This window comes from Petaurus breviceps, unplaced genomic scaffold (assembly GCF_028583685.1).
Source record: "Petaurus breviceps papuanus isolate PSGF00001 unplaced genomic scaffold, PetGlider_PUasm1.0 138, whole genome shotgun sequence".
In the NCBI taxonomy this organism is placed as follows: Eukaryota; Metazoa; Chordata; class Mammalia; order Diprotodontia; family Petauridae; genus Petaurus; species Petaurus breviceps.
The window spans coordinates 20,552,269-20,565,814 of NW_027185694.1; the positions used below are offsets into that span (position 1 = coordinate 20,552,269).

Here is a 13,546-nt window from a genome sequence, read left to right on the forward strand (position 1 = left end):
GGAAATCCAGGAGTAGATTTCAGTTTTTTGGTCCTTATGCTTTCTAGTAGAGCTGTCTCAACCACCTGCTACCATTCAGTCCTCAAATCAACACATTGGACACCAGAGTCAAACTTGTGAATTGAAACATTTTATTAGCAGGCCCAACATCTCCTCCTCTCTACCATGAGGCGTCCCTTATAAGACTGGGTTAAAGGACCAAAGAAGGACCCTCCTGGGGCAGAGGGAAGACTCCTCCCAAGAAGCCTGTTTTGTTTTGTGTTTTTTCCAAAAAGCCTGACAGCATTAAGGCGGTCAGGTTTTAGGCTCCAAGCTCCTCTGAACATCTTCACATGAGGATATTGGAGAATCCCTTTAGGCTCAACATTTCCCTGGGGGACATGGACCTGCAAAGGTAGAGAAGGGTTAGAGCAGTGTTAGACCCTAACCTATCAATGCATGCATTACAGGATGAATGGCAGAATTCCAGGTAGCATATGTGAGCTCTTTGGGATGGAGGACACTTTCCACAGCTCATTGGCCTGGCCCTTGACAGTGGTGCTAAAGTTCAGGGAAGGGAACCATTTATCCCTGAAGAATTATCACCTTCATAGCCATTTCCCAGGAAGCCATCTATGTTGTGTTTTACATCGGGCCCACCTAAATTGGAGACAGACAACCTCTGATTAGTAGAGAATCCCCACAGATTTCTTCCTCTTATCCAGATACCCTTTCTTCTTATTTTCCAAATTCTCGACCCAATTTCAAGATCCCAGAATAGCATATGGGCCCTGAGACCTCTCCTCATGAGGGGTCAGCAGGCAGTCACTGAATGAGCAGTGTTAGTTATCCCTTGGCCTGAGTGATGTGGGCAGGAGCACCCAAAGAGTGTCTTACTCTTTCTGGACCTCTTCCATGCATCACAATACAGTTTTCATCAACAGCTTAGTAGAACACTAAACTTTGAGGAAACCTTAGAGTCTAACCCCTCCTTTGTACAGACAAGGCAACTGAGACTCATAGAGGGGAAGGGTCACACATCCTGATAATTAGTGGGAGAGCTAAGTATCTTCTGATGTTCGATTCAGTGTTCTCTCTAATACAAGGTCCCCTCACTTACCATAAGTCCTGGGGACCGGCTCTGGTCTTAACTGGCCATAGAGATCTGAAAGGCAGGAAAAAAGAGAAAGGAGGAAGATGGTCAGGGGAATATGCTATATGAAGAAGGGCACCTTTTCCCCAGTGTAGTCAGCCTGGAATTCACACTCACACACACACACACACACACAAGACAATATGTGCAAGTGTTAAATAATGTGGAACAGATAGTAAGTGCCCTAGAAGGTAGCTAGGTGGTACTATAGGTGATAGGATACTGAACTTGGAAGTCCAGAGTACAAATTCCACCTCAGCCGCTTACTATGCAACCCTGGCTAAGTCATTTACTCTCTCAGCCTCAGTTTCCTCACCTAGAAAATGAAGATAATAGTAAAACCTACCTCAGAGCATTGTTGGGAGGATCAAATGATGCATGTAAAGTGCTTTGCAAATGTTGAGTACTGAATAAATGCTAACAGTATTATTAGTGCAGAGTAGGGGGAGATTAATGTGGGCTGAGGTGTAAGCTGAGACTTGAAGGATGGATAGGCTTTGGAGAGGAAATTGGAGAATAAATTCAAAGGGGAGGGAAAACACAGCACCTGGAACTTAATAAATGCTTGTTAACTGATTGACTGAGAAAAGCAGTAAGCTTGATATGTATAGGGGCCATAAGAAGATCACCAACAAACTCAAGAGGTTCTGAACTGGGTTACCCAATAGAACAATCCTTTTATCTTGAATTTGGAGAACCCAAGACCCAGACACAGAGACAGGGATGGAATTGCTGAAGGAGAGTCAGTGGTAGGAAGCAATGAGTAGAACCCAAGTCTCCTGTTATACACAATGATAGGGTCATAGAGCTGGAAGGAGCCAGATCCTCTCGTCCAAATCCCCTTATTTAACTGGAATGAACAGGCCCAGAGAAGCAATGTGGCTGAATCACCAAGTGAAAAAGTGACGGAGCTGACACTTGAATTCAGAACCTCTGTCTTCCATATCTGAGGATACAGAAGTCCAGGGTTACTAGTCCAGTACTCATCTGCTCCATACCATTATCTCCCTCTAGTGGGAGATAAAATTAAAGAGCTAAAATAGAGCCAGTTGAGTTTAGATTTGAAGCTTTGGATCTAGAATTTTTCATCCAATAGGGAGCCCAGAAACTATAGAATGAATGTTCTCTCCTAAAGGGACCTAGGAAATCATCAGTTCCTAAGATGGAGAGAGAAGACAAACTGGATTCTAGGAAGTTGAGGCTAGCAGCATGTATGGGACTGATTGAAGAGGGTAGAGACTAGACCCCAACTGTGTTCTCCATGACTAGAAGACAAGGGTCTGGCTGGCCCATCATCATAGGAGACAGAGACAGAAAGAGAAAGGGGTGGCAGGTTGTCACCCCCAGTGGAGGGAGGTTTTGTCTTTTGATTTCCTCCTCATGTTTCCAGGGGGTGGGGAGTGGGTCCATCCCTGAGACAGCAGAATCACTAGGCTGAACATTGAATGAGATCTGTGGAGGACTGGAAGGACAGAATTTAGGGGGTAACTGCCATGGCCAAGACCTGGGAATCCTGTTTTCTAGCCTTAATTCGTCTCCAGGATTTAGGCATTTAGGTTTTCACACTAAGCAGTCAACAAATATGGTGCAATGAAAAGGATCACTGGATTGTAAGCTCCTTGAGGACAGGTACTGCCATTTGCCTCTTTTAGCACAGTACCTTGGCAGATGGCTGACATTTAATGTTTATTGACTGACTGACTAGATTTGGAGTCAGAGGACCTAAGATAGAATCCTGGTTCTGCCACCTACTTACTACCTATGTGATCTGGAGTAAGTCCCTTAAACATTCTGGGCCTTGGTTTTCCTATCTATATAATGAGAGGGTTGAACTAGATATAGATATCTGAGGTCCTTTACAGCCCTAAATCTATAATCCGGTGAAACACGTATACACACCCACACAATAAAATCTTCAAACTTTCCCAGAATTCAGCCAGGCATGTCTGTTACCTGGAGGGCCTCCATCTGCTGGGTAGAAGCCTGTGCCTACCCCATTTCCATAGTCATGCTTGGCAGTCTTGGCCCCAGAGTCTGAACCTTCAGGGAGAAAAGATACCCCCTGAGGACCAAACGAGCTGGCCCCACCTGTGAGAGAAGAAAAGAGCTCCATGAACCCTGCTTAAGATCCCTGCTACTGCTGCCATCAGGATTCCCTGCTGTACTGTACTGGAAATGGCCCTGAGAATCAGTCAGGAGACCTGGACTCTACCTAAATCGCTCTGTGACCTTGGGAGTTGCTCTCTCTGTCTACGTCTCTCTTTCCTCATGCTTATAGGGCTACTGCCAGATCTAGATCCAATGAGAAAATGGATATGAAAGAGCTTTGTGAAAACCCTATACAAGTGTTTGTATCTCTCAGGCACTGCCACCTTCTTCACCTTGCCTTGCTAGGAGCTGCCTACATGGGCTTTTGTCTCTTACCGTTTTCATATAGGGAAGGTTTGGGGTATCCAGGTCCTCTAGCTCCATATCCTGCAAGAAACTGGTATTAGCTTCTCCCACCTCATTAACCTAGAAAATCTTTTACTTTTGCTTATTTCTACCCCTATATGTCCTCTGGGAAATACAGGAATATAATCTTCCCATCTAGTTCTACCAGCTCAGTCCTTCAGAGAGTATCATCTCCCCTCTCATATCCTCTCAAATTCCCCTATAACATTTCCCTTCTTATTCAAGAATTACCATTGCTAGGGGCAGCTAGGTGGCATAGTGAATAGAGCACCGGCCCTGGAGTTGGGAGGACCTGAGTTCAAATCTGACCTCAGACACTTAACACTTATTAGCTGTGTGACCTTGGGCAAGTCACAACCCCAATTACCCTACCTTTCTCCCTCCAAAAAGAAAATAAAAGAATCACCATTGCTGTAGCCATTGACTGGATAACTTCCAGCCCCAAGGAAACCTAGGGAGGAAAAAGGAAGGTCAGTCAAGGGGGCTAGAGACAAATTAGGGGTAGTGTTCTAGAGTTCAGTGTCCAGCCAGCCTACCCCCACCTCCAACTCCTCTCCCTTTTGCTCACCTGCTTGCTGGGTCCTGACCTCAGGAAAGCTTCCAGCTCCCAGTCCATTGCTATAAACTGTGGGAGGAAAGGTTTGAGGGGAGATAGAGCTGTAACTTATAGGAAGAATGGTAGGAATAAAAAGGAAGGTCAAGAAAGATTGAGGCAGCAACAAAGAGAAACCAGCAGACAGGGACAGATCACAGAGAGATCCAAAGAGAAACTTACCTGCTTTTTGAGGCTTCATACCACCTAAGCCTGAGAAAGAGAGAGACAGGATAACTCAGGACTCAGAATTTTAAACTCTTCCTTCCCTCTGGGAGTCCAGTCTCCCAACCCTTGTTCCTAATCCCTTCTTACCTATTCCAAAACCATTTGGGGTCCCAAACCCTACAGGGAGAGAACAAGTTAGATACTTAACAAGCATTTATTAAGCACCTACTCTGTACTACGAACTGGGAACATAAATAGAAAGAATGAAATAATCCCAATGCTCAAGGATCTATCCAAAGAGACATATATATAAAATTCAAAATAAATATAAGGGAGTTAGGGAGAGAACGCACTAAGCAGTTACTGGGGAGGGGAAGGGGAGTATCAGAGGATATTAGAAAAATCATTATCTTTTTGGGGGGAAGGCAGGGCAATTGGGGTTAAGTGACTTGCTCAAGGTCACATAGCTAGTAAGTGTTAAGTGTCTGAGGTCATATTTGAACTCAGGTCCTCTCAACTCCAGGGCCAGTGCTCTATTCACTATGCCACCTAGTGGCCCCAAAAATCAGTGTGTTTGAGAAGGGATTCTGAATGAGATTAGGCTGCTTGGATGAGGTTGGGCTTAAAACTGGAGATGAAGGGATAGATGAGCCTGGGAGAATATGTAGTTAGGCCTACAATATATCCCTTATCCACCCCCCTCACCTGTCTTTCTCATATAAAGAAAGAGGTTCATAGACCTTAATTTTACAAAGGAACTTAAGAGTTCCTTTCATCTCCTTCTCTCTGCCCCACCACCATTTTACAATGAAGGAAGCAGAAAGAACTTGCCCGTGGTTATACAAATAGCTGGTGGCAGAGCTGGTTCTAGAACCCAAGTCCCCTGAACTTCTGGTCTAGGCCCTTTCTCCTGTGCTCTAGCCACCTTTTGAAGGTGAAGGATTGGGGTTCCTGCTCTGAAACCCAAGTTCTGTTGGACTCCATCACCTTTCAGAACTCTGCAACTCCACCTAGTTCCATCCCAGGGCTGTTCCCTAGGTGGATTCACTTATCTGGAATCTGGCCCCACCCTTCCTACAGATCTCTCCTCACCTGGCTGCAGCCCGGTCTCTGGGAAAGCACCTGCTCCCAATCCATTTCCATAGCCTGAGAAGACATATTTGTTGGTGGGAGGGTGGGGAAGCCCTGAGAATCTGGGTTCTCCCTTCCACACCATTCCCTTCCTGAAGGCAATGTAAACCATGAATGGAGGAGTGGGGAGAACACCTGGAGAGTCAGTGGGAGAAGTCTCACCTGTTTTCTGTGGTTTGGCTCCTCCTCTAAGACCTAAGAGGTGGGAGAAAAGAGATTGGGAAGAGAATGAATAGGACTTGGACCAGGGATGGGGAACCTGGGGCCCCAAGACCACATATAGCCCTCTAGATCCTCAAGTACAACCCTTTGACTGAATCCAAACTTCTTTGGAAGGGCCACACTTGAGGACCTGGGGGCCACAGGTTCCCCACCCCTGATTGGACTCTGGTCCCTCCTAGAAGTTAGGCCTCCCTCTCTCCAATTCCCTTACCTACTCCATAGCCATTCATGGCACCATAGCCTGCAATGGAAAGAGTAAGGAAGTCAAGGATGGGTGAAGGTATGCCCTAGAAAAGGGGTGAATGGAATTAGTGGGACTGTGTGTGATTGAGGACAAAGGGACATTGTTGCTGTGGTTTGAGTGGGTAGTCTATGCTACTGGGATGAATGGATCCTTGTTTTCATCTTCACTACAGTTTCTAGGCCCAGTTCCTACCCAAAAATTCAACCAGCTTTCACTTAAAGATGTCTTTGAGTGGAAACTCAGAACATTTTGAAATAGCTCTAATTGTTAGGAAGGTTCTCCTTACAGGTGGTAGCTTCCTCTATGCCCCTTCTCCCCTCTGGCACGAAGCCAAACAGGCCAAATTCCACTCCTACCCTGGGGAAGGCAGCACAGTACCATGGGAAGAACACTGACATTGGGGCTGGAGGGCCTGAGGTCAAATCCTACATCTGATAAATACTGGCTGGCCCTAGGTAAGTTCCTTCACCTCAGTCTCCTCTGTAAAAAGAAGAGGTTTAGCTAGATGTCCTCTAACATCCTTTTTAGGTCTAGGTCATTAAGGCATGTTCTCACTATGTGATCTGAAGTAAATCACTTCCCATATCTGGGTCTCAGTTTCCTCCCCTGTAAAAAGAAGGGGTTAAACCAGATGATGTCTTCAGATCTGTCTGACTAACATTATATATTCTAAAATGCTCTGTTTTCAGATTTTCTTTGGGCTCTGGCATTATGTGTTCCAATGTCTCTTTCAGCTTTAACATTCTATATTCTAAGTTCCTTTTTATAAGGCTAATAGAGAAAGACAGATGAGTTCTTTCCTCCCAGTCCCAGCCCAACTTCCCTTCTAGATTTCAGGAATCTCACTTTCAGACTTCAGTTTTCCCTATGAAAATTTATTCTCTTTCTCAAATCCAAATTTGTGCTTCTCTTCTCCCTAATCTGGGGGTACTTCTAGCCTTCCCTTCATCAACAATAATAAAAGAGAGAGAGAAATACTATCATACAAGAAGAAAATTAGAAAAGTTAAAGCACTAACTCCTTTCCTCCTCCACCCAGGATCCATGGTCTGTCCCCAGTACCTTTCCTCATTCCAGGTGTTTGGTCCCCAGTTCCCCTCACCTGGCTGAATCCTGGCCCCTGGAAAGGGTCCAGCTCCAAGCCTACTTCTGAGTCCTGAGGAGAGATAGTTTGTGATGTTAGGGCATGCATAAGCCATCTCTTAGTGAAGGATGGGGAATTCCAGGAGAGAAAAGAATAGGAAAGGAAAAAAGGAGGGAGAGGCAAGTTGGGAGAAACAGAAGCAGAGAAAAGAATCATTACCTGTTTTTTGAGTCTTCAATCCATCTTCAAGACCTGGGGGAGAAATTAGGAAGGAAAAAAACAAGGGACTGAGTGAAGTCCAACTGCCCATTTAAACGGGTATGAGAACACAGAGCTTAGGGCATGTCTGCCATAAGAAGCTGCCTCTGGACCGAAACTATATCTGGGCCATAGTGTCCCTCCTTCATTTATGCAATTTCCAGCCTTCCCTTCCCAGGATACTAGCTGACTTCCCCTAACCCCCAATATCTACTTTATCTCCTTTCCTCTATACCCTTACCTGGTCCATAGCCATTCTGAGCCCTGAATCCTATAGGGAGAAAATAAATTCAAACACGATGTCATAAGAGGAGAAGGGGACCCAGGGAGAAAAACAGACAGAAGATAAAGAAGGGATCATAGTAGAATCAGAGAGCCTAAAATACAATGTTACATGGCTAATACGGAAATATGTTTTGTATGAATTCACGTGTATAATAGATAACATTGCTTGTCTTCTCAAGGGGTAGGGAAGGAGTGAGAGGGAGAGAATTTGGAACTCTAAATTTAAAAAAATGAATGTTAATTTTTTTACATGTAATTGGGAAATATTTAATGAAATAAATACAAATATATTAATATTTTTTTAAAAATAGAATGTCAGAGCAAGAAATACTCTTAGAACATAGAATGTTAGACCTGAAAGTGACCTTAGACCAAATAACTCAGCATGTCAGGGCTAGAAGGCACCTTAGAATATAGAAGATAGACAACTGATCACAGAACATAGCACGTCAGAGTTGGAAGGGGTCATAGAACATATTAGATGTGAAAAGTGCTCAGGAATCATCTAGTCTATTAATAGAGGAGAACATAAGCCAGGAGAAGGGAAGTGACTTGTCCAAAGCCATGCAGGGAGTTAGGGGTAGGAGCAGAATTTCAGTCTCTGGGCTCTTAGCCCAGCTATCTGGGGAGTGTGCCTTGGGGAATAAGGAGATGAAGGTGTGTGTGTGATAGATACAGATATGGATGTTGGTAAAGATGATGTAAGGCTGATGGGAGAGAACATGATTCCTCCCAACTCTCCCACTGCCAGATCCCACACCCACCTCCTTTTTCTGAGGAACTCCCCATTGCAGGCCCTACTCCATTGGGAGGCCTAGGAGGAAGGACTGGAATGGAGCCCCCATTACAGGGACCTGGAGGAGGAGGGGAAAAAAAAACAGGAACAAAGCTAACTTCTGTCCCACAGCCACCTAAATTACCTCAGTTTCAGCTCCTTGCTAACCTGGAAGCAAGGAGCCTGGCTTCCTAGATGCAAGGTCTTTTACCCATCACATCACATCCTGACCAAAATCAGGTGGTGTTTCCTTAACAACATGCTCTCTCTGAAAGCAAGATATCTTTGTCCATGAGCTTTGGATTATTACTTTCTTCTTCATGGGTACTGATAAGGTTAAGGGTGAGTGAGTGATATTCTGTCTCATAGAAATATGGCTGAGATGCAAGTTGGGATTAAGATCAACATAAAGGTTGGGACCAAGATGGAAATCAGCATCAGAAATAGGGTTAAGTTTGGGATCAATATTGGAATAGAGGTTGAGACCTAAATTGGGATCGAGATCAGTTAGAATCAGGGTTGGTATCCAGTTATACCACAATTGAGCATGAAGCACCATGATAAATTGGGAGGAGGGTTGGAGTTGAGATTGGTTAGGCTGCTGGAGGCCACCAGGATTAGACAAGGTAGCATCATGGTGCTGGGTCACGGTAGGGATTGGGGCTCAGAGCTCTAAACTATCATTATGTACTCTCCTCACTTGCCTTATGCTCGGGCCTACAGGCTCTCTTTGGTCCAGGTTTCTGAGTCCCAGACCACTACTCTCTTCTGTTGTATGATATTTGGGGCTCCTGGTCCCATTATTCCCCTTCCCAGAATCCACGTTTCTGGAACTTAGATTCCCTTACCTGGCTGAGTTCTGGCTCCAGGGAAGGCCCCAGTTTCCAGACCATTCCCATTTCCTGGAGAGACAGATTTGGGAAGTTAAATTGAGGAGAAGGCACCAGGGAGTTGAGGGTGGGGAGAGATGCAAAGAGAGATAAAGGCATACACAAAGACTCGCCCAAACTGGGAAGTCTCATCTGCTTTCTGAATTTAAGTCCCTGTTCCAAAGCCTGGGGGAAAGATAGATATAGGCAAGCCGTAAAGGAAGTTCATCTGGTAGACAACTCATTTATCTTTTCTTTTTCCTCAATTCAACACACTGTATCCTAGACAAGGATGGGGAGCCTGCAGTCTGGAGGCCACATGTGGCTCTCTAGGTCCTCAAGTGCAGCTCTTTGTCTGAATCCAAACTTCACAGAACAAATCCTTTCACCAAGGCACCACATTTTACCCCTCCTTATAAGTTCTTTCTCCTTGTCTGGGCCCTAGCTAGTGAAAGGCCCAAAACATAAAAGGCAGAAGGAGGGGAAGAGAGGGAGAGAGGCACTCTGGAGCAAAGAGATTGTGAAGGGCTCTGGGACAAGAAGAATTTGGGGAGTGGGTTATGGGATAAGGTGTTTAGAGATTCTACAAGACTTCTTTATCTTATTTAGACTCAAGCTCTCCCCAAACCTAGGACAGTGCTCCAAATACAGTAGAGGCTTAGTAAATATTTGTTGAATGGTAAAACAAATAAAGAACAAGGGGTTCTGAGATGGGAAGAGTTATGTTTCTTCTTTTTTTTTTTTTGCCTTTTGGAGGGCAATTGGGGTTAAGTAACTTGCCCAAGGTTACACGGCTAGTTTTTTTGTGTGGGTGTTAAGTGTCTGAGGCCAGAACCAAACTTGGGTCCTCCTGATTCCGGGGCCGGCACTTTATTCACTGCACCACCTAGCCGCCCCAATAGGAAGAGTTATGGAGAAGGGCTTTGGAGAAAAGGAAGTTTGAGAAAATCGACTTTGGGGAAGGAAAAAGAAATCAGAGAAGTAAAGACACAGCAGGAGACAGAGGAGAGACTGTAGAAGGCAAAGAGGTAGAGAGAGCCTAGGACAGCGAGAGATAGAACAGAGAGCACCCCAAAGAGCCTTTCACTTTCTTTCTATTCACAGGGCCACTCCCCTGGTTTAGGCCCTCCTCACATTTCACATGGGCTATTCCAGTGGCTGCCTAATTCACCCTACCCCCAACCAAAGCACAGGCCTGACCATAACACTCACCTGCTCCACAAACCCTAGGGGCTCCTTATTACTTCTTTGTTCAAATACAAGCTCCTATTTGGCATTTAAGTCCCTTTAGAATTTAAGTTCAAATTATCACTTTAGGCTTGCTATACATTACTTCCCTTTACAGACTCTTCAGCACACCCAAACACTTTCTTGCTGTGTCCCACAAGTGACATTCCGTTGTTCTTCTCCATATCACTGTATAGGCTGTTCCCCCCATGCCTGGAGTGCCCTCCCCCCTCATCTCTGCTTCTCAGAATCCCTAGTGTCCTTCAAAGTTCTACTAAAGCCCCACATCCTGCTTGAAGCCTTCCTAATCCCCTCAACAGGGAAACAGGATGTGCCTTCTTCCCCAAATTACCTCATCCTCTATGTGGTATGTTTCCCTTTCTCTCCCTCTCTGTCTCTCTGTCTCTCTTTCTCCCTCCCTCCCTCTCTCTCTCTCTTTCTCTCTCTCTGAGGTTGGAGGGCAGGGCAATTGGGGTTAAGTGACTTGCCCAAGGTCACATAACTAGTAAGTATCAAGTGTCTGAGACTGGATTTGAACTCAGGTCCTCCTGACTACAGGGCCAGTGCTCTGTTCATTGCTCCACCTAGCTGCCCCCATCCCACCTCTTTTTCTGTCTCATTTCTTTTACTCTCATCTCTTCTTTTTCTCTCATTCCTCTTCCTTATTCCTCTTATTGTATCTCCTTTCTCTCATCTTTCTTTCTCTTATCTCTCTTGTCTCTCATCTTTTTTTCTTCCCTCTCTTTCTCTCTCTCATCTGTCTCTCATCTCCTTTTCTCTCTTCTCTCCTTTTCAGTCTCTTCTTACTTTCATTTCTCTTACTCTCTCTCATCTCTCCCTTTCATTTCTCTTATTGTCTCTCATCTCTCTTCTCTCTTTCATCTTTCCTCTCTCTTGTCTCTCATGTCTTTTTCTTCTCTTTTTTCTCTGTCTCACTCATCTCTTTCTCTCATCTCTCCTCTATGTCTTTCATCTCTTTTTCTGTCTCTTTTCTTTCTCGTCTCTTACTGTCTCTTATTTCTTTTCTCTGTCTCTGTCTCTTTCTCTCTCTCCCTAATGTTGTTTCCTTGAAAGAATACAAGCTCCTTTAGGGAAGGGACTTACACTTCTGTCTTAGAACCTAGTCCAATGCCAGGCACAAAGTAGGCAATTAATAAATGCTTGATTGATTAATAGAAGACAGAGATAAAAGAATCTGAAGGAGACACAAAGAGATATTATAGGAGGCAGAGAGGAAAAAAAAGGAGAGACATAGAAAGGGAGATACCCAGAGCCATAGGGAGAGGTCTTACCAGCTTTCTGAGGCTTGGTCCCTGCTCCAAATCCTGGGGACATACCAGAGAGGGAATGAATGGGAGCCAACCCCAGTTCCTTACTCCTCAAACCCTTCCCTCACTTCCACCAACAGCATTCCCTCTTAGTTCTTCCCCTAAGTGCCCCCTGCCCTCTCCAAACACAAAGTCTCAGAACTTTTTATCTCTTATTCCAACTCTTACTCTCCTTTCATTCTGACAGCCCAACCCCACCAGAAGCCAGGTATCTCACTCCCAGCTCCATCCTAGTCCCTAACCTACTTGGTGCCTAGTCATTCTGAGCCCTGGGTCCTTCAGTGAGGAAGGGGGCAAGGCTAAGTTGTAGCAGAGGCAGGCTGAGAGGGATCTGGTTGTGGGCCCCAAGGTCTGATGGTTCAGTGTTTCAACTGGGTCTGAAGACCCAGTTTGGAGTGGGAGAAAGAAATTGGGAAATGGATAGTTTGGGGCTAGAATTGAGAAACAGGCCTCTGTTCCTTGATTTTGGATGAGATTAAGGGATAATACCCTAATGGCTTGTCACCTTCATCCCCAACATAAGTAGAATAAAATTCTTTATGCAAGGGCTTTTTCATTTTGTCTTGGTATCCCCAACACCCAACACATTGAGGTGCTTAACAAGTGCATGAGACAGAAAAACAAGCACACACAAAGATACTAACTCATTTTTATGGGGCTGCCCTTCCCTTTTTTGGTCTTTTTTTTAAAAGGCCATCAGGTTTTGGGACCCCAATCTACTACAGGTGCAATTCAAACGTAGCTTTGTATGGAAAAGTGTCATTTTGCTTCCCTTCTTACTTTCTTGACCTAGATCTCTTAACGCTTCTCATACCATTGCAAAGCCCCCATAACTCTGGTAATTCTTTGGCAATTTCTGTCTCACCTATGGCTGAATTTCCTCTAGCTCTCAAATGTCAGTCCTATCTAACAATAGCTCTCCTAAAGTTGAAGTTATGTTCTGGTTCATTCAAGCTACTTGAAAGTGACTCCTTCTGGAGGATAATTTCAAGCAGGTTACCTTGATCTCTATTTATTAATTAAATTTACTATGCACAATTAATTATATGTACAAAATTTACTATGTACAATTAAATTATTATGCAATAAAAAAAAAAAGGCAATCAGGGTTAAGTGACTTGCCCAGGGTCACTCAGGAAGTGTCTGAGGTCATACTTGAACTCAGGTCCTTCTGACTCTCGGGCCAGTACTCTCTTCACTGTTCCACCTAGGTGCTCCTGCCCTTTCCTTTTTAAACCCAAATTTCCTATCATCCAATTCTGCTACTGGCATTCCCCACCTCAGCCCCTGGAAAGCTCCCAGCTCTCAGCCCGTTCCCATATCCTGGAGAGATAGAGGAAAAGGATCAGAATGGGACACTTGAGAACAGTACCATGGAGGTCTAGAATTGCTGGGGTGGGAACTGGACCTTTTGGGGGAGTTGTCAGGGATAGGGAGGGCGAAGCAGTCAGAGGACCTGTGCCCCAGTCCTGCCTCTACCTCCTTGGCACCATAAGAGGTCTGTAGAGCCAACTTGTTGTGTATTCCAAAAGAAGTGACCAGGGGCGGCCAGGTAGCACAGCGAGTAAGAGCACTTGCTCCAGTGTTGGGATGACCTGGAGATCGAATCCCGAGTTCAGACACTTGGCACCCACCCAGAAACACCTGGCTGTGTAACCTTGAGCAAGTTACTTAACCCCAATTGCTTAAAAAAAAAAAAAAAGTGACCAGGAAAAAACGTTCAGACTATAGTCTAGGGGCTGGAGAGGGGGTGTGGTGGGAGAAAGGAAAACATGATG

General features: G+C 44.9%; 1 protein-coding gene across 6 annotated transcripts; it reads right to left on the reverse strand.

The window, feature by feature from the left end:
- Window positions 1–114: 114 nt before the first annotated feature.
- GREP1 (glycine rich extracellular protein 1) lies at window positions 115–11,800 on the reverse strand. Of its 6 annotated transcripts, XM_069107262.1 has the most exons (18): window positions 11,733–11,798; window positions 9,193–9,246; window positions 8,334–8,423; window positions 7,526–7,555; window positions 7,246–7,278; window positions 7,045–7,098; window positions 5,911–5,940; window positions 5,640–5,672; window positions 5,439–5,492; window positions 4,494–4,523; window positions 4,362–4,391; window positions 4,155–4,211; window positions 3,993–4,037; window positions 3,557–3,607; window positions 3,086–3,220; window positions 1,100–1,144; window positions 586–639; window positions 115–386 (listed from the first exon to the last, which is right to left on the reverse strand). In XM_069107262.1, the coding sequence occupies exons 1-18, from the start codon at window positions 11,773–11,775 to the stop codon at window positions 361–363; spliced, it is 894 nt and encodes a 297-aa protein (XP_068963363.1). In that variant the 5' UTR covers window positions 11,776–11,798; the 3' UTR covers window positions 115–360. The 6 variants fall into 6 exon arrangements, with proteins under 6 accessions (XP_068963363.1, XP_068963368.1, XP_068963369.1 ...); XM_069107267.1 differs by lacking the exon at window positions 3,557–3,607 and having other exon boundaries at window positions 11,733–11,800; XM_069107268.1 differs by lacking the exon at window positions 5,439–5,492 and having other exon boundaries at window positions 11,733–11,799.
- Window positions 11,801–13,546: the final 1,746 nt, after the last annotated feature.